This window comes from Dasypus novemcinctus, chromosome 5 (genome assembly GCF_030445035.2).
Source record: "Dasypus novemcinctus isolate mDasNov1 chromosome 5, mDasNov1.1.hap2, whole genome shotgun sequence".
Classification (NCBI taxonomy): domain Eukaryota; kingdom Metazoa; phylum Chordata; class Mammalia; order Cingulata; family Dasypodidae; genus Dasypus; species Dasypus novemcinctus.
In genome coordinates, this window is record NC_080677.1 from 159,967,355 (window position 1) to 159,989,898 (window position 22,544).

The 22,544-nt window shown below is 47.3% G+C and overlaps 1 protein-coding gene across 2 annotated transcripts in view; it reads left to right on the top strand.

The window, feature by feature from the left end:
* The window catches only part of PRTFDC1 (phosphoribosyl transferase domain containing 1), a 71,150-nt gene extending 49,130 nt beyond the window's left edge, over positions 1-22,020 (top strand). The window contains exons 4-9 of one of the 2 annotated variants that reach the window (XM_058297810.2): positions 10,546-10,611; positions 16,138-16,155; positions 17,545-17,627; positions 18,046-18,092; positions 19,735-19,811; positions 20,856-22,020. In XM_058297810.2, the coding sequence (XP_058153793.1) occupies positions 10,546-10,611; positions 16,138-16,155; positions 17,545-17,627; positions 18,046-18,092; positions 19,735-19,811; positions 20,856-20,903 (339 nt within the window). In that variant the 3' untranslated portion in view covers positions 20,904-22,020. The remainder of the gene's footprint in view (positions 1-10,545; positions 10,612-16,137; positions 16,156-17,544; positions 17,628-18,045; positions 18,093-19,734; positions 19,812-20,855) is intronic. The other variant, XM_058297811.2, reaches the window with a different exon arrangement.
* Positions 22,021-22,544: the final 524 nt, after the last annotated feature.

Here is a 22,544-nt window from a genome sequence, read left to right on the forward strand (position 1 = left end):
TCCTCAGGCACATTAATGAAATCCAGATTCTGTTTGTTTAATACACACGGACAGATGTGCAGTGTTCGGGGCTGCTTTCAGAAGAGCAAGGCTGTTTACACAGAACTTTCCCAAGACCACCCAACTCATTTCCCACGTGGTCTCCAGTGCCTTCCAAGCCCTGGCCTCCAGAGGAAAAGAAAAAATTTGATAACTCAGTGCCCCACCCAGTGTCAAAAAAACATGACTCAAGGCCAAAGGCATTTGCCAGCCTGCACTGCCAGTCAGCATGCCCACGTCACATCACCTGTTCCCACCTCCTCTGGGAAGTGGAAGGTGGAGGTGGCTCTGAGAGCATCTGCTCTCTGACCTGCCCACATTACTCACGTCTGATTAGACCCATGGGGAGGTGTGCGCAAATGCTGTAAATCCAAAAGGTGGTAACAGTGGATGGAACAGTCCATGTTCACCCATCCTCAGGCCTTTCACTCTGTATATTTCACGTCGACTGCCTTTTCTTCCCACTATATATTGTGCTTAAAGATCTCAATAGTAATTTCATTGTATAGTTTGCTGTACCATTCAGAGGGGTCTCAGATATGGCATTCTCTTTGCTCCCTGCGTTAACACTGCAAAGCAGATAAGGCAAGTAAGTAATAGTACTTTACCTGCCTTTTCCAGGTGGCGTAAATGAGAAATCAGGTGAGTTGCCAGGGAATCTCAGTGAGTTATTGGTAAAGTCAATATTGTTAGGTCTGATCATAATACTGTCTTTTCTCTGTTCTGTTACAACCATGTTTAGTCTGAATTCCGTTACTGACTTTTAAATTTGATTGTTTTGATTCTGTGGACACAGGGCTGCGTTACGGATGCTTTGCAGTCAGGTTTACCAAGATGTTAGGATACATCTAGGCCATTTGTTCCTAAGTCCAGTGACTTGTATAAAAACTGCGCCAGGAACTAATATTCTAGTTTTCTTCTGTAAATAGATACATTTCCATTATAGGGATGACTGGGGATAATTCTCATGACTAAAATTAAGAAAAGCAGAGCTTGAAAGAGTGGAAAAGGCATTGAATAAAAGACTCCTGGGGCTAGTTCTGGCCTTGACGGTCATTCACCCACAGCTCAGAAACAGAGGAAGAGCCGCTCTGGACAGTCCTGGGACCTCCCCAGGGCCGAGCCTTCACATTTCGCATTTAATTCAATGTCATAAGGACGCACAGGGGTTATGTCCCCATTTACAGAAGAGGGGCCAATATCAGGGGTGGAAGTAAAGGGGCGTGGTGGTCTGGGTCCTGTTTTCTAGAATGGTGGGTTCTTTTCTAGAGACGAGGCCCCGCCCAGCTCTCGGGGACCTGTGGTGAGAGGCAGCGAGCGGGAGCAGCCGGCGCCAGGGCGCAGGCCTGGGGGGCGGCAGTGGTGGGCGAGGTTTGGGTGACAGTGTGTAATGTTAGTAGATCTTAATTTGCATGTCAGTAGATGCTGGTGGTTTTGGCGGGCACAAGTGTGGCAGAAAGGCACCTGGCAGGAGCCGACGTCCCGAGATGCTCCGGTGCCGGGAGTGGCGTGGCCGAGCCAGCAGGTGCTCAGGGTGCGCAGAGGCGCGGGCCCCTCCGCGCGGGCTCGCCCGTGGCCGGGAGCAGGATAGAAAGGTCGGTTTTCGGGGGGTCCCCAGACCTCCACGCTCCAAACTTGCACCTTCCTGAGATCCTCGGGATTCCTGTGCAGTTCTTGCGGGAAGGTGGCAGCCAGACAGACGGCAGGGAATGGGCTCAGGCGGAACGGAGGGCTGGAGAGGCTTGCGCGGTGCGCAGGGGCCGTCTGGGGGCTGGCCCCGCCCCACCGCTTTCCAGCCTTGGGACTGGGGGCAGAGGGACGTCCATGGGGCCCGCACAGTCCCTGCCCCTCGTGGGACATCGTTAGGGCCAATGAGCAAAGCACCCAACACCCTGCCTGGCGCTCAACAAGTGCCCCGTGAGCGGTGCTGAGTCAGGCTGGCCGCGAATCTTTCGGAGCCCACGGGAGAGTGGAAATGCAGAGGCACGCAGCGTCTGCCTGAAGGACTGATAGTTTATGACTGAGTAGCTCTGTCCGTGCTGGGCCTCGGGTCTCACCCACACCCCCACCTGCCCTGGAGGCCAAAGGGCCAGCCCTGCCCCCTGCAGGCCGCCTGAGTGTCTGGCGGCCTCTGGTGAGGTTGGTGGGAGTCCCCAGGCACCTGACCCTGCATGGCTCCCAGGGAGCTGAGGTGGCTGGGTTGCTCCCTTCTGGCTTCTTCTTTTGAACGCCAATGCCTCCGAGGCTGTACTCAAGAGCAGAGGAGCGGGGAAGTGGGGTTACCTGGTCCAGGGGTGGCTGGGACACCTGCTTTGCTAATTGAGGTTGGCTGGCTTAGTTTCCTCGAGCTGGGGGAACAGAGCATGGCTAACTCGGTGACTTAAAGCAACAGGAACTGGATGCCCCCCGAGTCCAGCATCAAGGTGTGGCAGAGCCGTGGCCGCTCTGAAACCTGTAGCAGGATCCATCCTTGCCTGCTCCAGCCTGGCTGGCTGGTCCCCCGTGGCCATCCATGGCTTGCAGGTGCAACGCCCAGCCTCTGCCTCTGTGGTCCCGTGGCGGCGTCTCTCTGTCCATGACTGTCTGTCTGTCTCTCCCTCCCTTCTTGTAACGACAGCAGTCATACTGGATTAAGGCCCACCCCCTGCGGCTTTTTAACTTAACCGAGTCCATCTCCAGTGACCCAATTTCCAAATAACGTCACATTCCCAAGGGACCAGGGTTTAGAACTTGAACATGCCTTCGCGGGGAACACAATTCGATCTGCAACGGGCCAACTTGAAAATCCCCCTTTGTCTGGCTGCCCAGGGCTGTCCTTTTCTCCACCACCTCCTCTCCGGCCACACACAGCCCTGCGTCCTCCAGCTGTTGCTGAGTGGAGAGGGTCAGATCAGCACACACGTCCCGTTACCTCATCCTGTTATGGAACTTTCCAAAAACTTCCTTGTAAGACCAAAAGAAAAAACAAATGCCACGGTGTTTCGGCAAATGGGATATGCAGCCATAGCTTGCCTGGGTCTCGGGGCAGCTCTGCCCATTGCTAGGACAGCACCGGACTTGGTTCCGCAGGCACCGGCATCTTAAGACAGATTTTGAGCAGAGAAATGACGCAACGGGACGTGAACCCCTGGATCCAGGTCCAACCTGGTGCCGGGAAGCTGTGTGTATTCTGGAGTTCGATCCCTCACACCCGGGACTCCTGCCCACTGGTCTCTTCTGTCCCTGGGCTCTTCCTTCTTGCCCTCCCAGCCCCGGACAATCTTAAAACCCGTTCACGAGAGCTGGTCCAAGATTGCATTACTGTTGAGCAGCAGGTATTTTTTGTTGTTGTTATTTTTTAAAGTTATCATTATAAATCTTCCTTGGGATATTTAGAAAAAAAGACATGTGTAGAGAAAGTGCTCTTTCAAGAAACAATCAGCACTGGTGAAATACGGTAGCCTACCTTTTAAAACAGATTTTACTGAGTCTTTTGGGGTCATTTGGCTTATTTGTCCTTCTGCTTCGTGACCTAAAAACACAATTTAAGCCGAAACAAGTCCATACTTGGGTTCAGACAGAAAGATACCCTGCTTCAAGGTTTCTACCAAAGTTCATGTTAAGCAGAGTCACTGTTTTGTTTTAATCTGAGTTTCCTCTTTCCTAGTGTCTAATATAACTGAATCTCAGTGAAGGTCTCCTTCTCTCCCTCTGTGTTTTCCTAACCCTCCATTATTCCTGCTAGCCTTTCACTTTTCGTCGTCATGGTCCCTTCTGACCCAACATCACTTTTTTTGTCATCAAGAAAAGAGCCTTCCTCTCTTGGATGGGGATAACTCCTAGCTAACTAGCACCCCTCTTGGAACCTGGATAGAGGGTACCAACCACAAAAATAGGCAGGAAATCATGGTCATTAAATAGAAAAGGCCATTTTGTCTTCTCTCGAGTCCTCTCAAAGCTGTGAAGTTAGGCACACCAAAGTCAGGAAATGCAAAATGTAAGGGGACTTACTCCCAAACACATTAAATTGGACAAGTTAACTTCTTTTCCCCCCTGGTTAAAATGCTAGTTTGGGTTTTTAAAAAAATGTATCCTTTATTGAACATGAAATGGATTACTGATATCAAAATATCTTAATGCTTCCTTTTCTTATATTTTTAATGTTTGGAATTCACATGGATGTTTTGCATTTAAATTTTTTAAAAATATTGAAGAGGCTGTTGGGGGATTGCGTTAGTTAAATAATAGCCACGATAATAAAGAGACATGGCTTTGGTGGGAATCACGCCAGCATCACCTGGAGTTTCCAGCCTCCCCCCTCCTGAGTTACTCCAGCCAGCTACGGCTCTGTCCCTCTCTGCTTAGCTTTACAGATGTGTTCTTATTTGTGTTTGTTGATATTTTTAATTTTTTCTCTATCTTGCATTGGACAATAAGCGCTTTCATGAGAGGATACAGCTGATGGCAGAGCTTAAAGCGAGAGAAACCCCATGTCTCAAGTGGGAGGGTGGATGGATTAAGAATGGAGCTAGCTTGTGGCTCAGATGCGGCAGCGTGGCCCAACAGATGCTGGCTGCCACGGCGCTCCAGCTGAGGGCCCGGGTCTGAGGACAGCAAGGTGCAGCGTGCAGGGGCTTCCCTAGGGGACAGCCGCTGCAGGCCCAGAAGACTTCAGTTGGCTGTGGTTTGTCAACGTGCCGGGCCGCCAGGGTCTTATCAGAGCACACAGCAGGGCCAGGGCGTTCGGGAGAGCTTCCTAGAAGCGAGGACGCAGGAACCGAGTCTTGACAGACTCATCGGGGAGATGGAGAAGTGGTCATTCCACGGCCAGTCCATGCCACAGGGTGGAGTCCGGCTGGCCGAGCCTCTGATCACAGCCAGCGGTGGGCTGCGCCCCGTGTGACACTTACCAGAGGGCTGGTAACAGCGGCTTACCAGTGAATTAAAGCAGTTTCTCAGCCAGGCTTCTATTCACAAGTAGTGGGGTTCTATTTTAAATTAACCTTAAGCTAAAATGGCAGGTTTACAGAAAGGAACTGGGGTGTCGGATGATCCCCGAGATGGAAATGCACCAGGCCTGGAAAACGTTAGCAAGCCCGGTGTCCAGTCTCCTGGCCCGTGGATCTTCCCCTGCCATCTCGTGAGGCGGTTCCAGCAAGGCTGGCTCCTGCCTGTAAAGACGGTGAGGTGGCTTTGGGGGATTACCATCCAGAATCCAACCAGGGCTGATGTGGACAAAAATGAGTCAGCGTCATCTCCAGGGAGCTGGAAGCAGCAAATGGGAATGAGAGACGTTAGGGGAACTTAATGGGCCACTTGAGAGCGTCGGACACCGCAATGGGACCTGGAGGCGCAGGGCTGTCCCTGAGAAACTGCCAGGTAGCAGCAGATGAGCTCGCTTTTAGCTGTGATCGCCCCACGTCGGAGCACCTTCACCTGGCAGTGGAAAGGTACGGCTCCTCCTTAGCCACGGCCTCGTGGGCAGGTCATGGCTGGGACTGCTGATCCCAGAGCACGTGGCGTGCCTGTGTTAGTATGTTGAATGAACCAGATAAGAATAAATCGCAAAAGCCAGTATTAGGAAACTCCCATAGATGTGCAAGTTTCTTGAAAACTCATGGTAGTGGTGAGGAAACGGGATCTTCTACTGGTCAGGAGCTGGGACCTGAGCCAGGCAGTCTTCTCCAGAGTCCATGGGATGCCAGCACAGCCTGTTGACTTCATCTCCAGCTCACAGCTTTCTCCCCACAAAGTTTGGAAGAGTGAGTTTCAAAACAAAAAGGATCCTAGAGGCAAATGATATTTTTAAATGAACAGGAAACCAAAAGGAAGGTCAGTCCATTTCAAGGGAGGAAAACATGAACATGATCATTTTCAAGCTTTTTTGTTTCTTTTTTCCTTGGTTGCAGGACTTTATTTCTAAATGAGACTTTCCATGGAATCCAGTCAGTATAACAGATCCAGGTGGGGTTGCACTCCTCGAGGTGCAGTGAGGGGCAGGCAGGAGAGCACATCAGCAGGGCTGCCCGTCCCCTCCACCTTGACCCCAGGCAGCTAGAAGGGCCGAGGTGCACAATTCTACAACCACTGGTTGGCAAATTCTACAAGAATGAGGAGAAATTGGGAGAGAAGAGCCAATTGACCTGTGCTTGTTTTTGGACTGGGTCTCAAATGTTCAGAACTTTAAAAAAAAATTCATTTGCGCATCTGTGCCATTTTAATTGGAGACTCTCCAGGTCAGTCACGAAGATTTCTCATAAGGAACTGCTTCTGTTTTGCGGCACTACCCATGCTCTGGTATCGACGACCTCACTGAGCCCAGAGAGTAGACAGGGAGAATCAGGACGAAAAGGGGGGAAGTTGTCATCTGTGCAGGCTGCGTAGACAGAGAAAGCTTTTGCACACATAGATGCGAAGCAGGTTGCTCTCTTTAGAAATGAGTGGCCTAGAGAGACTTTCTTTGATTTGTTGTTTACTTTTCCCCCTTCTGGTTCCTCAAAAGGACAGAATATTCAGAATATTTATCCTTTCTCAGTTATGTTTTTTCCTAAACGTTATCTAAACAGTCCACATTCTCTGTGTGAGCCCCTGCTGGGCTGTTTGGGTGTGCGCTGTTTAGTACCTGCAGACCAGGTTACTACAGCAGGAGTTTCCAAAATATTTTTTCCAAGGATGCCTGGATTAAATGTCAGAGATTTCCTTTGCAGGGTAAGCAAATCCTCGCATTCCCTATCAGCAATTCTATCAAGACATTGAATTCGCCAGCCTTCCTCAGCCTAGTCCTTCATTCATGTGAATTTCAATGCCTGGCCTCTCCCTCCTTCCTGTGAGTCTCAGCCATGCACTGTGGGCTTCCTTCCTCTAAGAATATAGGGGCGGGGGGTGGGGGGGCTTCGTCAGGCAAGCTCCTTAGACGTAGTGCCTCAGTTTCCTCATTTGTAAATTGGGGTTTAGATAATACCTATCCTGATCTCTACTGAACCTTAGAGAAACTCATCTAGAGCATAGGAAAACGCTCAAGAGCCTCCCCACTCGAGTTATGAAGCTACCATAATTTTGCTTTAAAATTCTACAGGAGTGGTGAAAGAAAACGATAGGCCACTCTTCCTTATGAACCTAGGTGAACAATCCCAAATAGAATGTTATTAAGTCAAAACCAGTGATGTTCTAAAATAATAGTACACCAATCCTATGACTATAGTTTGGTTTTGAATCATTAGAAAAATACCACGGTTAAACACAGTGATGGACTTCATCAAATGAGCTCCATTCCCTCCTGCACCCTGTTGGGCTGAAAGGAAAGACATAAACAAGGCCTATTCCTCTAAGGAAAGAAAGGTGTCAGTGGGCGGGAGATGGCAGTGCTTTCCAGAAGAGTGCTGGCTCCAAACAGAGAAGGCAAAAATCGAAATGCCTGTGGGGGGAGAAAGATTTGGGCCTCAGAAGTCCTAAGAGGCTTAGGAGTTGGAGCTACCAGGTCCTTAGAAAGTGGAGTAAAGAATGGACTGAAACCAGCAAGACTGGCTAAAGCCCCTCCATGGAGAAGGTGGCCTCCGCAGCCCAGCAGGAAATAGAGGTTTATTAAACCAGGGGAGTCCCGGCTCCAGTGTCCAGCAGAGGACGGAGAGGTGGCCATTCCCAGAAGAAGAATGGGAGGGAGGGAGGCAGAAGGACAGCTAAGGTTAATGAAACAGAAGAATGGGGAAACTGTCCTTCACTTATGTGAAGGAAGGGTATGATAAAAATGACAGCAGGGAAGAAAGAAACTCCGTAAGTGATGTCGGGGCAATGAACAGTATACGCACGTGGAAGCTATAAATCCCAGACTGATTAAAGACAAAGCTGGTATTGAAAACATGTTTAGAAACTTGGAAGAAGCGAGGCCTGCTTCAAGACGACCCAGCACGCAGTGGCTAACTGTGGAATTCAGCACGTTGCTCAGCTTCCTGATCCGCAGCGCTTTATGTCTTTGCGTTTCATCTATAAAACGGCAATGAGAAGGGTAGAATCATCGTGAAATTTGCTTTGATCTGCCAGAGTACTGGTCTCATTTGTTACTTAAACATTGTGGTTTAGTAGTTGTATCTGATTCTGCTGCCCAGTCCTCTCAGGTACTGAAAATTTTCTTTTTCCTGCTGCTTTTAACGTATTTGAGTCTGATGTGCAGAAATTCTCCTACATCTCAGCACCTCTAGAAGTGACAGGAAAATGTTCTCCTTTGACATTTTGGGCAAGTTCTCAATTCAACTGCTTATGAATATATGATTGTATATGCCAGTGCACCAACAGCAAAAAGATCAGCCAATTCTGGATATACTTTGACTCTGAAAGCAGCCCCATCAAAAGAAATTTACCAGTTTTATCTAAAGTAGTGGGCTGCTTCCCAGATGAGCTCCTGTGGGAAGGCTGGGCCTTCGTGTGTTCTCCCCAGTGCTTTGCAGTGACCGCTTTACCAAATTAAAGGAAGAACATTTCGCTGTTGTTTTTTTTCCTGGTGAGCAGGAAGGTAGAAAAATAAAAACTACTTCATAGGGAAAACTGTGCTATTGGATGTTGTATTAGTCAGCCAAAGGGGCACTGATGCAAAATAACAGAAATTGGTTGGTTTTCATAAAGGGTATTTATTTGGGGTAGGAGCTTACAGATACCAGCCCATAAAGCATAAGTTACTTCCCTCACCAAAGTCTATATTCACGTGTTGGAGCAAGATGGCTGCCGATGGCTGTGAGGGTTCAGGCTTTGTGGGTTCCTCTCTTCCCCAGTCTTGCTTCTCTCTGAGCTCAGGGTTCCTTTCTTTCCAGGGTTTCCCAGGGCTTGCTTCTTCCTGGGCTCAGAGTTCCTCTCTTCTGGGGCTTGCTTATCTTTCCTGGGTTCCTCTCTTCTGGGGCTTGCTTGTATTTCCTCTCTGAGCTTACTTCCTGGGTCTCCAGCTTAAGGCTTCAGCATCAAACTCCAACATCAAAACTCTAACTTCAAGAACCCCCAACTCTGTCCTTTGCCATGCCTTTTATCTGTGAGTCCCCACAACACCCTAATGACATGGCCGTAATCATAACTTAATCATGCCCAGGTACAGACCGGATTAAAAAACATAATCCAATTTCTATTTTTGGAATTCATAACCATATCAAACTGCTACAGATGGTTCTTTTTTCTCTTCCCAAAAGACCAGTTCCATGACAGAGGAACTGTATATAGGTCTAGAGGGAGACTCTCCCTGGCTAGTGAGAGTCCTATCCAAACCGGCCCAAGAAGACTCCCAAGGGAATGCATTGGCTTACCCTGGAAGGTGGATGCTGGACACAGCCTCAGGTGTAGCTGTTGGACGTTGGGCAGGCTGGGCCCCACCTGGACCTATGGGAGGAAGGTCTCTGTGCCAGAGTTAGGGGGAGGTGCTCAGCTGACAAGCACTGTCCCCAGAGTGGCCCGAGCCCCAGCCCGGCCCCGGGTAACCTGCATTCTGTGTCTGACTCAATGCATTTATTTCATATCAGTGAGATCATACAATATTTGTCCTTTCATGTCTAGCTAATTTCACTCAACATGATGTCTTCAAGCTTCATCCATGTTGTCGCATGTGTCAGAACTTCAATCCTTTTTATGACTGGATATTATCCCATTGCATGTATATACATTGTCTTTATCCATTCCTCAGTTGATGGACACTTGAGGTGCTTGCATCTTTCAGCATTTGTGAATAAATCTGCTAGGAACGTCAGTGTGCAAATATCTGTTCAAGTCCCTGCTTTCGGTTCTTTGGGGATATTCCTGGAAGTGGGCTTGCCGGGTCATAGCATGGTTCTATACTTGGCTTTCTAGGAACTGCCACACTGTCTTGCACAGTGGCTGTGCCATTTTACATTCCCTCCAACATTGAACGAGTAAGTGTTCTTATTTCTCTCTGTCTCTCCAACAGTTTTTCCCCATGTTTGAGTCATAGCCATTCTAGCGGGTGTGAAGTGGTTTGGAGTTGCGTTTCCCTCATGGCTAATGCCGTGGAACATCTTTTCATAGAGCTTCGGAGGCATGTCTGTTCAAGTCTTTTGCCCATTTTTTAATTGGGTTGTATGTCTTTTTGCTTTTAAGTGGTAAGTTTTCTTTATATATTCTGATATTGAACCCTAATGAGATATATGGTTTCCAAACATTTTCTCCCATTCTGTAGTCTGTCTTTTCACTTTCCTGAGGAAGTTTTTTAATGCACAAGAGTTTTTCGTTTTGATGAGGTCCCATTTGTCTCTTATTTCTTGCATTGCCCACGCTTCCTGAGGTTCTTGCTCCAAAATTAGGTTCAGTGGTCCGGACCCTCTCCTCCGCTGCGTTCCCCTCCGCCAGCCTCTGGAAGGCCCTGTCTCTGGCACCGCCGCTGGAGAGTGGCTCTTGGTAACCCGAGGCAACCGTGGATCTGGACTTGCCTCGCGGGCTGGGTTTGAAAAGCGCCATCCAGCCGCTAACTGGGTAGCTGGGAAAATGTGCTCTACAGATTTTCGTGTGCAGTGAAATTCTCTTTTTTTTCCTTTTTGCTAGAATGACCAGTCCATGGGGGCAATGCAGATAATTGGAGGTGAGGATCTTTCAGCGCTCACTGGAAAGGTTTGTGCAAGTTCCTTTGCTGGGGCCTATTGATGGTCTGTATTTCTGGCCAGCACTTACAGTACATTCCAGACACCCTCCAGGACACACTAAGTCATGCAAAGGGCTGCGGGAAACACTTGCCTTATGTCTCCCTTGCAAAGCACCTGCCTTAGCCTCTTCCAGAACCTTATTTCAGACACCGTGTGTCAGGAAACCCCTTGGCAGGCCTTGTTTTGTCCCATGCCTGCTCACCTTGCAGGGACCTCCTGAAAAGGAAGCTTTTTCCTTTTCTTGTCTTACTTTTTAGCTCACATCCATGCCTTAGCACCCAGGCTCTTTGGTCTTCAGGAAGACACTTAAATAGGTTTGTTGAAATGAACCAAATTGGAGTGGGGGGGGGTCAGTAAGAAGAAAGGGCTGCTTGAGCATATTTTTTAGTGTTCTTCCTTATTTATCTATTATCAAGAATGTAACCCACTCGATTATGGGGGGAACACCTCCGATTTTAACATGAGGTTCCAAATCCTTTGCCAGTACTTCGTAAGTGAAGACTGGATTCTGACAAACACACACACATGGGAAGGAAGAACTGTTTCATACAGCAGATGGTCTTTGTGGAATGGGATCTGAAATTCAAGCTTTGTTGTGAGGGACAGCCTTGCAAAATTTGTTTTTGTTCAGCTGCACCGAGTGATATCCCACATTCCCTATCTCTGCACCACTTCAGCTTTCTAGATAAAACAGAGAGGACTCTTACAAGAGCTCCCTCTGTCATTTTTGTGGCTGTTGTGGTTATGCAGTGTCCGGGTGGGGAAGGGGAGTAGTAGTCACATTTAATAAAAATACAGGTAACACCATCAGGACACGACAGAGCCCCAAGTACCCTGACCATAAGCCGCTTGCTGTGTCTGCTCTGAAGACAGCATGGTGGGACCTGGTGCTGAACTGCAGTTTGATTTCAGGTGTGCCCCACAGAAACTGGGATTTAATTATTGATGTGAATGCATTGCCAGGCCACCATTTGATGTTCCTGTAGCAGTGCATAAAATAACATCCTAGAAAGTTAAAATAATCAGGTACTTTCCAGAAATTCATAACTTTTAACCACCCCACATCGGCCTTTAAATGACAGATCACTCTAGTATTTTGTGGTGTGACATTGCCTTATACATGTATCACACAACAGAAATAGTTTACCTTGTGTTTTGGCTCTGGGAAAACGACTCTAAAAAGTTCCAAATGGATGCCAGGAAGAACTTGCACGTAGAATTGCGGCCCTTCTCTCCTTCCTCCTAAAAGCACCTTTGGCTTTCCTTTTAAAGTACTTTCCCCCTTAAGTGAGCGCCACACATTCCAGTCCATTAAGAGAAGGAGAGGCTGAGGAAAGAGTAGTTCTACCTGGGGTGGAGTGAGCAGAAGGCTGAGGGCACAGCCTCCCTGCCTCCCTCCTGGGATCACTCCAGAGACGCCCACGGCAAGGGGCGGTGGTGCGGTGGGAGGTGGGAGAGTGGGAGCCGGCTGCCGGAAGCACAGGCCGGAGTCAGGGGACACATTCTTCCTCCAGGTTTCCAGGGGCTCCCCAGGGGTGTCTCCACACTCTGTGCCCACAGATGCATTTCTGTAGACTCGTAGAGGTGTGCCAAGTTCAGCCCTTTGGGCTGAGAAGGCCAGGGGCAAATGTTTCCAGATGAATAAATATTGACTAGCCAGGTTCTCAACCAAAGGATCGAGATTCTGCCCCTTGGACTGCCGGGGCCAACCACAGAAGGGTGTCGGGGACACCAGGGTGGCCCTGCACCGTCTGCTTTCCCCGTCTTCAGGCTGCCCTCTTCCCCCCGTCCATGGGGGCACCGCCGAGGCCAGGCCCTCGCTGCTCTCTGTGCCGTTGAGGGCAGGGTCGGCAAACAGAAAGGATCTCAGGCTCTCCGTGCCTTACGGTCTGTCCCTCGGCTGCGAGTGTGGAAGCAGCCATGGGAGATGGGAAGCCAATAGCCACATCTGTGTTCCCATAAAGCTTTATAAAACCCAGCAGCAGGGCTCCCATATGGTAGACGGGAGCCCTGATTGCGCCACAGCCGCTTCCCAAAGTCATTCCTTTTTATTGCACTGTCTAGGCTGAGTATTGGTCAGTGAGAGAAGTGCCCACCGAGGGCCAGTTCTGGAGAGGCTGCGAGTTCCCCTGCCCCGGGGGTTTAGATCCTGGCACCTCGAATCCCCAGCACCCACGCCGCCCGCGGAAACGGCATGTGAGGCTGTGGGGGTTTGCTCAGCCTTTAGTGTTTTAAAAGCTGAGACATAGGAATGAGCCTGTTGAGAACATTATTTAGATTTGGATAATTCTTGCCTTCTTTTCTCCTAGGAAACCCTAGTTGACTAGCGTACATCAGGATCGTGAAACAGCAAATAAAAAGCATGCTCTAGAGTCCCCCAGCAGCCTTCTGCCCGCAGCCCCCAGGCGGGGGCTTTTACCAGCTTCTCTGGGAGGAAATGAGCTAGGCGTGAGGCGATGGCTAAGGCGCTGCGGCAGCCAGCTCTGATTCCGCAGGCAGCATGCTATCAGATTGGAAGTGCTTCGAGGCACAGTGTGTTCTGAAGCAATTTTCCAGGCTTGCCCACTCAAAAAAAGGAGAATCGTAGAGGATTTCTCAGGGCACAGAAGAAAAGCAGGGGACCTTCGCCGTAGCTCAGTTGAGGAGGGATGGCCGGGCCTTCTCCTGCATCCAGCGCTCCAGCACTGGCTTGCTCAAGCCTTGGGGTTCCTGGGCTTGCAGACACATCTCTGCCCCATCACACAGCCCTCATTCTCAGTCTCCGGCTTCCACTGCCATGCCCAGTGTCCTCTGCTGCCCAGGGCTTCAGCCGTGCTGGGTCAAGGCCCACCCTCGTCGGGCTGGCCACACCTTCAGAGATCCACTTTACAAATGCGCTTGTACCTGCCAGACAAAGCCAGAGAGTAGGACTTGGACATGCACTTGGGGGAGGCGGGGCATGATTCAATCCCCACCAGTGGAAGAACTTGAGAATGTGCTGTGAGGGTCTATAAAGAGCAGTTCCTCTCTATGTTACGGCTGCTCTGTACAGGTCCCTAAAGAAACCAGGGGTTCTGACAGTTGCCTTTCAATAGCAGACCGTTTTCTATACCAGTATTCTTCCCTTGCCCAAGTGTTTAGGAGCCCACTAGGCAATTTTACATTCATAATACTGTGCAGAACTCAGAAAGTTCTTTAGTTCATTATAGATATCAGCCCACCAGTCCTCCTTAGTCCTCCAAAATCCTCTGAGAAATATATTTAAATAGTAATTAACCAATTTTTCCTTAGAATAATCTTTCAGGGAAAGAAGAGCTCATTTACAAAGAAAAGGAAGGATTATTGCCATATAAGATATTGCATGAAGATCGGAAAAACAATTAGAAATTCAAAGGTCAGAATGAAAAAGCCCTAGAGGAAATATAATTATAGTACACTACTTGACTCTTTTATTTATTTATTTTTTTTTAAGATTTATTTATTTATTTAATTTCCCCCCCTCCCCTGGTTGTCTGTTCTTGGTGTCTATTTGCTGCGTCTTGTTTCTTTGTCCACTTCTGTTGTCGTCAGCGGCACGGGAAGTGTGGGCGGGCCATTCCTGGGCAGGCTGCTCTTTCTTTTCACGCTGGGCGACTTTCCTCACGGGCGCACTCCTTGCGCGTGGGGCTCCCCCACGCGGGGGATACCCTTGCGTGCCACGGCACTCCTTGCGCGCATCAGCACTGCGCATGGCCAGCTCCACACGGGTCAAGGAGGCCCGGGGTTTGAACTGCGGACCTCCCATATGGTAGACGGACGCCCTAACCACTGGGCCAAAGTCAGTTTCCCTACTTGACTCTTTTAGAAAAAAATGTATGCAGTACCAGAAGATGCAGTCATGGTGAAGTATGGATACTGGGAGATGAACATGAACATGAGGGGGTATAAAGAGCTTAATTGGCAACTTTTATATTACATAAGAACTGGATGATGCCTACAATTGTTCTGTTGAGAGGTAGACATACAGAAAAACAGACTGCCCTAAATTAAAGGAGAATTAAAGATTCACTGCAGGGTCTTTGATTGGACAAACCAGGTATAAAGGCCATTTTAGGGACAATCAGGAAATTTTGCACATGTCCTAGGTGTTAAATGATATTAAGAAAGTATTATCATTTCTTTAAAGCTATGATAATGTTATTTTGGCTATGCATAGTAGAGAATGTTGTGATAAATTTAAACTCGAAAGAGTTAAACAGACATCAAATATTCTTTAATTTTTCCTAGATTTCAAACTTGCTATAATGATTTGTATTTATGATAGAAGGTACAGCTCTTCTTTAATGAATATAAGTATGTTAATAAAAATGGTAGATGATATAAGCTTTCTATAATAAAAATGAATATACATTCATAATTAAAATTTTTTAAAAAACAAGCAACCCAAAAAAATCAATAAATAATTTTGATGTTTTTTTTTCTTTAAAACAGAAATAGTTCAAAGACACTTATAAAATATGGAAGTAACAACCAGAAAAACAGTTAAAAGATCTAAAAGTGTCTGTCTCTGGGTAGCAGCATTGGGGGTGAGGAGGGGTGACCTGAGGGTCATTGTTTTCTTTAACAGCCTTTCGGATCTATTTTAGACATGGCTATGTATTACTTTGCTTTTTGAACGTTTTTAAGTGATTTTGACAATTTATCACAGGATCAGAACACATCCAAGTCCCTCTACCCACCCACATTATATCTCACGGTTGAAGACTAACCTTTTCAAAAATGACTCTAACCTTTTCAAAGATGACTCTTGTTTTGCAAGGTTCTGAACTGTCAAAGGGGGAAAAAACAGATTTGATTACATTTAATCAATGCACTCTCTTTAATTAGGCAAGGATTCAGACTAATGCATTTTAGAAAGGTTTTTCTTAAAGTTTAAACAAATGGGAATTGTCAACTAGGAAATTAAATTAACCTCAACTTTCTGTAACTATTCTGGCTGGTCGATAGGCATGGCTGCTAAACCTCCATCAAACTAAAACTGCACATCCTAACTAGCCGTGATGGATTGATTGGCCATAAAGATCATCACAAATTGTGCTAAGCATCTCAAGAGAGCTCCTCTCTCTCAGTGTGATTCTCAGGGTAAAGGACCCTGTGGGTATGCCCTTCTTTAAATGGACAAAGTAATCTTAGACTCTAATGATAAAACTAAGGTTTTCAATGGATTGAATGACTAAAAATACCACACCTGAGGGAAAATCACTTCCAGAAACATATTCCCATCTAAGAATACATAAAATAATATGGTGCAAATTGAACAGAGGTTTTGGTTGGTTGGTTAGTTGGTTGGTTAACATTTTTATTAATCCAGTCTCTTTTGCATTAGACATAATGTGTAAGGTTTGAGCTGATTTTTGAAGTATTATGTGAACCCAGGGATAAATGGAAGGTCATTTAAAGAAGTAAAGACACCATTGCATTATCTTGTGATCCAGAGTCACATCACAGTCTAATAACTGGGTTTTATTTATTTCAGAATGTTCTCATTGTTGAGGTAAGCTGGTTTTTACCTTATCCATATTTGGAAGTTGAAAGAAGCTAATGGTGAGTTTTAAAAAATAGAACTTGTTATCAAATTTGGCCAAGTCTGTTGAATTCCCTGTGTGCGTGGCACTTCAACTGTATCGTGTAAGAGACAATTAGAATCATTGGCCTCCAATAATGTAGAAGTAAAGCATTGCAATAGTAATTAAATATCCCTTTTCATACCCAGTTTCACATCTGTCTAAATTGATTCGTATGTTTGTTTTTGAATCAGACATTTTTACCGAAGACAAACTAACCCACCTACTCAAGTTTTTGTTTAATTCAAGGTAGCCCTGAATTCTTGCCCTAAATTCTTGCTCATGGCCTGCCAATACCTTTGAGCACTTTTCCCTTCGGCCTCAAGATCATAAATGCAACACATTTAATTTATTAATTAAAAAATGGCAGTCCAGGGCAAATCTACGCTGAATTTGTTGTTCTGCCTTTTGCTTTTTTTATTTCTATTTTTTAATTAAAAGCAGGAAAGGAAGGCGTAGGTGTCTGGCAGCAGGGGGGAATACAGCAAATGGCCACGCTCCGTTACGGGGCTTGCTGCCTCGTCAGCTGGCGGCAGTGCAGGGAGGGAGCTGTTCTCAGCCTTTGTCACACGGCCAGCCTGGGTGCCCTGTGTCTCTGCAGTTCTTCCGACTCAGCGTAACCGTGAAGTAGACCCTCTAACCAAACCAATTGCCTGACCCTGCTAAATTCAGACCTGTTGTTTTGATAATCAGCTCCCGACAGCTGATTCCTGTACCAAGGACAATAAATTTCGCTGTCCATTCTGCTCTAATTGCGCAGCGGCTCATCAGTGGAGATGAGCCTCAGCTCGCCCCAGCCGTGCACCCTCGGAACTCATGGGTATCACCAGCTGCCATCCAGGCACAGCTCCCTTCTCAGCCGTAGAATCCCCCATTGAGTGGGAAGGAGGGGGACGCCGTTTAGCTATTCATTATATTCAGATGTCCAGCCTACGTCCATGAAAATTCATGTTCTTGTATTGTGATATATAACCTTAGGGCCAAATTTAGTCCTTGAATGTGCGAGCACGAATCCAACTGTCATCAAGAAGGTGCCCCCTCCCCCAAGCCCTGCAGAGACACAGTTTAACCCTTCAGCACAGCCAAAGGATTCAAGGGAAAATAGGCACCAATATATTCCCCCGAACCCAGCTGCCAGGAAGAAGCACCTGCCTTGAAATACAGAACCACCCCTGCCTCCTCCACTGACTCCAGCTGGGGGGCATTTCTGATTATAATGCCTCGTTAATAAGGCATGTGGTCATCTCTCTGCACGAAGAAAAAATTTATCAATGTTGCACAGTTGCGTTTTGCTGAATTTTTGTCCTCTTTTTGAAAAGGATGTTGTTGGAACTGGGAGGACCATGACAGCTCTGCTCAGCAGCCTGGAGAAATACAAGCCCAACATGGTCAAGGTCGCCAGGTGAGTAGGAGGACACATCGTCGCTGGGGCTATTTCGCCTCAAGCGCAAGAGGGCAGCTGACGCGGGAACAGAATGCTGCTTCCCAGGAGCGTAGTCCCCTGCCCTGGGCCGTCCTGGTTGGATGACACGGGAGAAAGAGCCTGCTTATCTCCAAGAGAGGAAAGAGGACACAGTGCGTGTTCTCTGCACCCCCCTTGATTGTGCCCCCAGGAGCTGCCTCCAGGAGCAGATCAGTGAACCCGGTGGGATGCCCTGCTTTCTTCCTTCCACCCAGAATCACGGAGAGGTCTCGCGAGCATGGGCGGAGCTCAAAAGAGGGCTGGGGTGCCGTCGGCCCTGCTTGATGCTGCCTTGTATTTGCAATTCACAGGGATTGTGTTTGGATCACTAAAATGTATTCTTTCTTGTTCATGGTAGCTTACTGGTGAAGAGAACACCTAGAAGTGATGGCTTTAGACCCGACTGTAAGTGTGTTTCCGTTTTCATTTGCTGGGTGGTTTTCTCGGTGGTTGTGTCAGGGTTTGTGTTTAAGTGCCTCTGGGGTCCCATCCGCCTGCTTCCATGTCAGGTGGAAGCCACGCTGGGCTGATCCTCCTGCCCATACCTCCTGGAATGCCCAGCCTGGCTGGGAGGGGAGAGTCCTGTAAAATGTCAGTCTGGAATCTTCTAATTTGCATCTTTCTTGGGAACTCTGCACTGTGCATTGGCTATTTTGATTTTTAAGATTTATGTAACACCTTAACACCAAAGAACTCAGCTAAGAAGTTCCAAGGGGCTAAAGAAGGGGTTGGCTCTGCTGGACAGATACCTGCTTGGGTCACCTGTCCTTCTGAGCCATTGTCTTTTTTTTCCATGACACCTCTGAAAGTTGGGCTTCCTTAACTGGCTTTGGGCTCTCCTGTCCCAGCCCGAGTTGCCATGCCTACGGTAGGGAATGTTTTGCTCAGTGTTGAGTCGTTATTCCTGTTACAACCAGGGTTTCTCAGCATCTCATAATTGACTCTTCCCTACGTGTTCAGTGTAATCTCTGGCATCCTTTATTCTGATTTTGCTTCTCTGTGGTTATTTTTCTCAAGAAATCCCATGGTTCAGAGAGACCCATCTGGCTACCCAGCAGTGACACCATAATGCAATCCCCTTAGAAAATAAGTCCCTGCTCTCTAGCACTTTCTGGAAGCAGGACCCTGTTGGTTTGGTCATCTTTGGCCATTGGGATAAAAATGGAGCTGAGTAGCTGCCGTGGAGATAGCTTTCTCCGTACTGTAAGGCCACTGGCGCTCCCAAAGTACAGTTTCATGAAATAAGTGCCTTCATCTATGGCACTGGGATGAGCAAAGTTTTAAGATCCCAAAGGACTGAAGAAGCATTAGAAAAATCACTGGATCGTAGACACAGTCAATCTTCCAGGATCTCTAAGGACAGTGACCTGTTGTCTGTTCATTAAGAATAAAAATCATTTTCCTTTCAGTAAGTTCTTCCTTTGCATAACCCAAGTATCTCATACTGCATTTAAATCCGTTCCCCTTCATTCTGCTCTCAGAAGCAATAAAGAGCTGATTAACACCCTCTGCCTTGTGGACTCAAAGACCTACAGCGCAATAATAACCCTTAGCTTTCTCTTCCTTTGGCCCAGCACCCCCTTTCCTTTCTTCTGGACTGTGAGGTTTTACTGCCAGCCCGTGGCACGAGGACAGTGGGAGAATTGCCTCCTAGTTACGATCGCCTCTGCACCTGTTCCCGAGTTGCCGCACTGTGATACCTTCTGTGTGAACTGTGCCTCGTGCTTTCCAAGTGGGCCCTTTGGCTCTGGAACAGTGGAGCACCCATGCCTAATGCCCATGCTTCCTTTTATCCACTGGGGACGCTGAGCCCTCCCCCTGCTCCCGGTACCGGGAGAGCAGGCATTCTGCACTGGACACTTGGCGGTTAGTCTGGTTTTCCTGAGTGGGCGGCCGCGGCCAGGTCCTGGTCTTGGTCAGTTGCCGCACTTGGCATCTGTCGAAAATGAAAGGTCCTCACAGTTGGAGCGCCAACAAAAAATGCATATGGTGGCTTTGTACTGAATGATGTCTAATGTCTTTTCTCTCCCTTTCTCTCCCTGCTAAGATGCTGGATTTGAGATTCCAGACTTATTTGTGGTGGGTTATGCCTTAGATTACAATGAATACTTCAGAGATCTGAATGTAAGTCTTGTATGCCAATCCCTAGCCCCCTCTCACTAAAGCTTAACAGGTGTTAATGAAGTGACTTAAGTCACAAATTGCTGAAATAGGCTTTCCCCCGGCTGCCAGGGCAGCAGTCTGCTGGGCACTGCACAGTTAACTCTCACCACCACCGCAGAGGGGGCCTGAGCAGTGGTGGCAGGTTTTGTGCTGGAGGAATACAGAGGCTGCCAACAGAACCAGGGCTTTGTGCTGATTCTCTCCCGAGTCGCTGGCTGCCCACCCAGCCATACCAACCGCCATTTTGTGTCAGTATGTGGGGTCCAGCCACTGCCAATTACAGTGGCATGCACCCCAGTTGTTCCACTCTTGGCGAAATGGTCTCAACCTCAGCTTTGGACCCCCCCAGAGTTTGAGCTGGGCGACCCACGGTCAGCCAAGCAGTCCCTCTCTCTCCTGGGAATTCAAAACATCAACCCAAAGCCAGAGACCGAGGCTGTTGGAACCTGGCCCCTTAAAGGCAGTGCTCCAGGGAGGGGACGAGGCCTCCGTCGCTGCCCTGGTTCCTGCCTCTGCTTGCCTCACTGCTCAGCCTCCCTTTAATTTCCTGATCGGCCCCAGTCTCCTTCCAGTAAATCCCCTTTTCTGCTTACGTTAGTCTGACTTGACTTCTGTTGCTTGCAACCAAGATTCCTGGCATGAGGTGTTTACCAAAGAAGAGGGTCAACCAAGAGTCTGTGTTGTGTTTACCGCTGCTGTTTCCCCATTCACAGCAAGCGGGGGATTTGAGCAGCTGTAGACTTTCTTCCCCTACCAGAGCGAAGCACGCTGCTCCCTATGCACATTGGAATTTTAGGGCACTGGGCGCCAGATTTGGAGCCAGGCTCAAAATGGAAAGAGCAGAGGCCCATTTGTCAAGCATTTGAATGGGTTCTTTAGATTTTATATGTATATATAAATTCATGTGTATCGTATATATACGTGGCGTTGTTATTACTGTATCACATTTTCTGTGCCTCATATTTTGTTAAGGGTCTAATGCGTTGAAACCCTTTATTGTTTCAGCACATATGTGTGATCAATAAACAAGGTAAAGAAAAATACCGAGTCTGAAGAAGTCAGTTCTCACCAGCGGATTTCCAGATAGCATCAGGAAGCCAGCGTGGAGCTCGTCTCCTCGGGCAGTGCTGCTCAGCGGCATATTTTTAAAGAACGTTTTAACGAGAGAGCCTTTTTCCCTGAGACTCTACTATAAAGAAAAGAAACCAAGGCTTGCGTCTGATTTGTTCCAAACTGAACATTCTACCTTCATGCTCTGTCTGCCTTCACACTCCTGAATTACACCTTCTTTTGTTTTGCTACCATTCTGGTGCTTCTATTACTAATCCTAGGACTAGTAACTAGTAACTCACCTAGTTACTCAAATATTTTTCACTTGACTCTCCTTTAACTCTGTTTTGATGCTATTTCAGTCTTGAGAGGCTGGAAATCTTTTAAGGGAAGCCCTGCGCCAGCATCCTGGTAATGAAGCGAGGCTCCCAGACTAAAAATGAAGAGAAAAGACAATTTAATAGAAATTTTTGCTTGCACGTTTCCGACAGGCCGTCCTCGGCTGCTTTGACAGCCTTCCTGCTCCACGGTGCACCAGGAATCTTAATGATGCTGTGGAATGAGCCTTCGCGCGTTCCCGCTTGCACTTCCGGGATGCCATGGTGGTATGTCACGTGGGTTGGGGGCACTCAGCTGTGGTTAATACCCTGAATTTTAATTAGGAAAAGCACAATGGCAGCGAGGCCTCGGTTCCCAAGCTGCATCCTTTTATTCCTGTGTGGACATGAGCAAATGGCAGAAGGAGGAGGAAAAAGTGCTTTTAGTGCTCGAAGCTAAGCGAGTATACTTTTTCCCTCTTATTTGCAGCAACATGAACTCAGAGGTTGCGTTATTTTTTAAAATATCCTTATAAGGCTGATCACACCATCCAAAGCTCTAGAGAAAACCGCTCTTTAAAAAGCTTTTCCTAAATCGCATCTTTTCCTTTTTCTGCTTCTGCTGCTTTATGAAACATATCCTAATTTATAGGGATTTTAATGGAAAATAAACTTCAGAGTGCCAAGAGGCTGCTTCCCTTTGCTTCCTAAAAGTAGCAAATGCAAATAAATAACCAGCACCCTTTGTTTAGTTCTGAACTGTATGTGGCTTCTTTTAAACTAATAAAGAACAAGAAAACTTACATTTGATAACTGCTTATTGTTTTCCTTCCGCCTCCGTATTTTTTTATGTACTTCCAGCCGTTGGAAATGCACGTGAGCCAGCAGCTTACAAATATACTGCCCATACCTAGCCTGTGGCTTTATTTTAGTTAACCTGGATAAAATCCAATATATACACTAGCAGAAGCAGAAGATTAAGCCAAGCTTGAGCTGCTGCTTTTTTTTTTTCTCTCCTTAAGCTTGTCCAGAAGAACAAGGAATTTTAGTTGTAAAAGATCTTCCTGCATATCTATGTTTCAATCAGAGAAGAAAACAAACCACACCCAGGTTTCCCAAAGGGAAAATCAACAAAGGGGATTCCTTCTAGTTTTGTTCCATAAAAGAATCTGCCTCCAAGTGATGGATTTACAGTTCTGTATAGTTGGCCAATATCTTGAAATATCACAATTAATGTTATAAACATAATTTCCCATTATGCCACATTTCTGTCAGAGCACTAAGAAAAATCTAGATACACATTTGATTTTAAATATAAACTTACCAA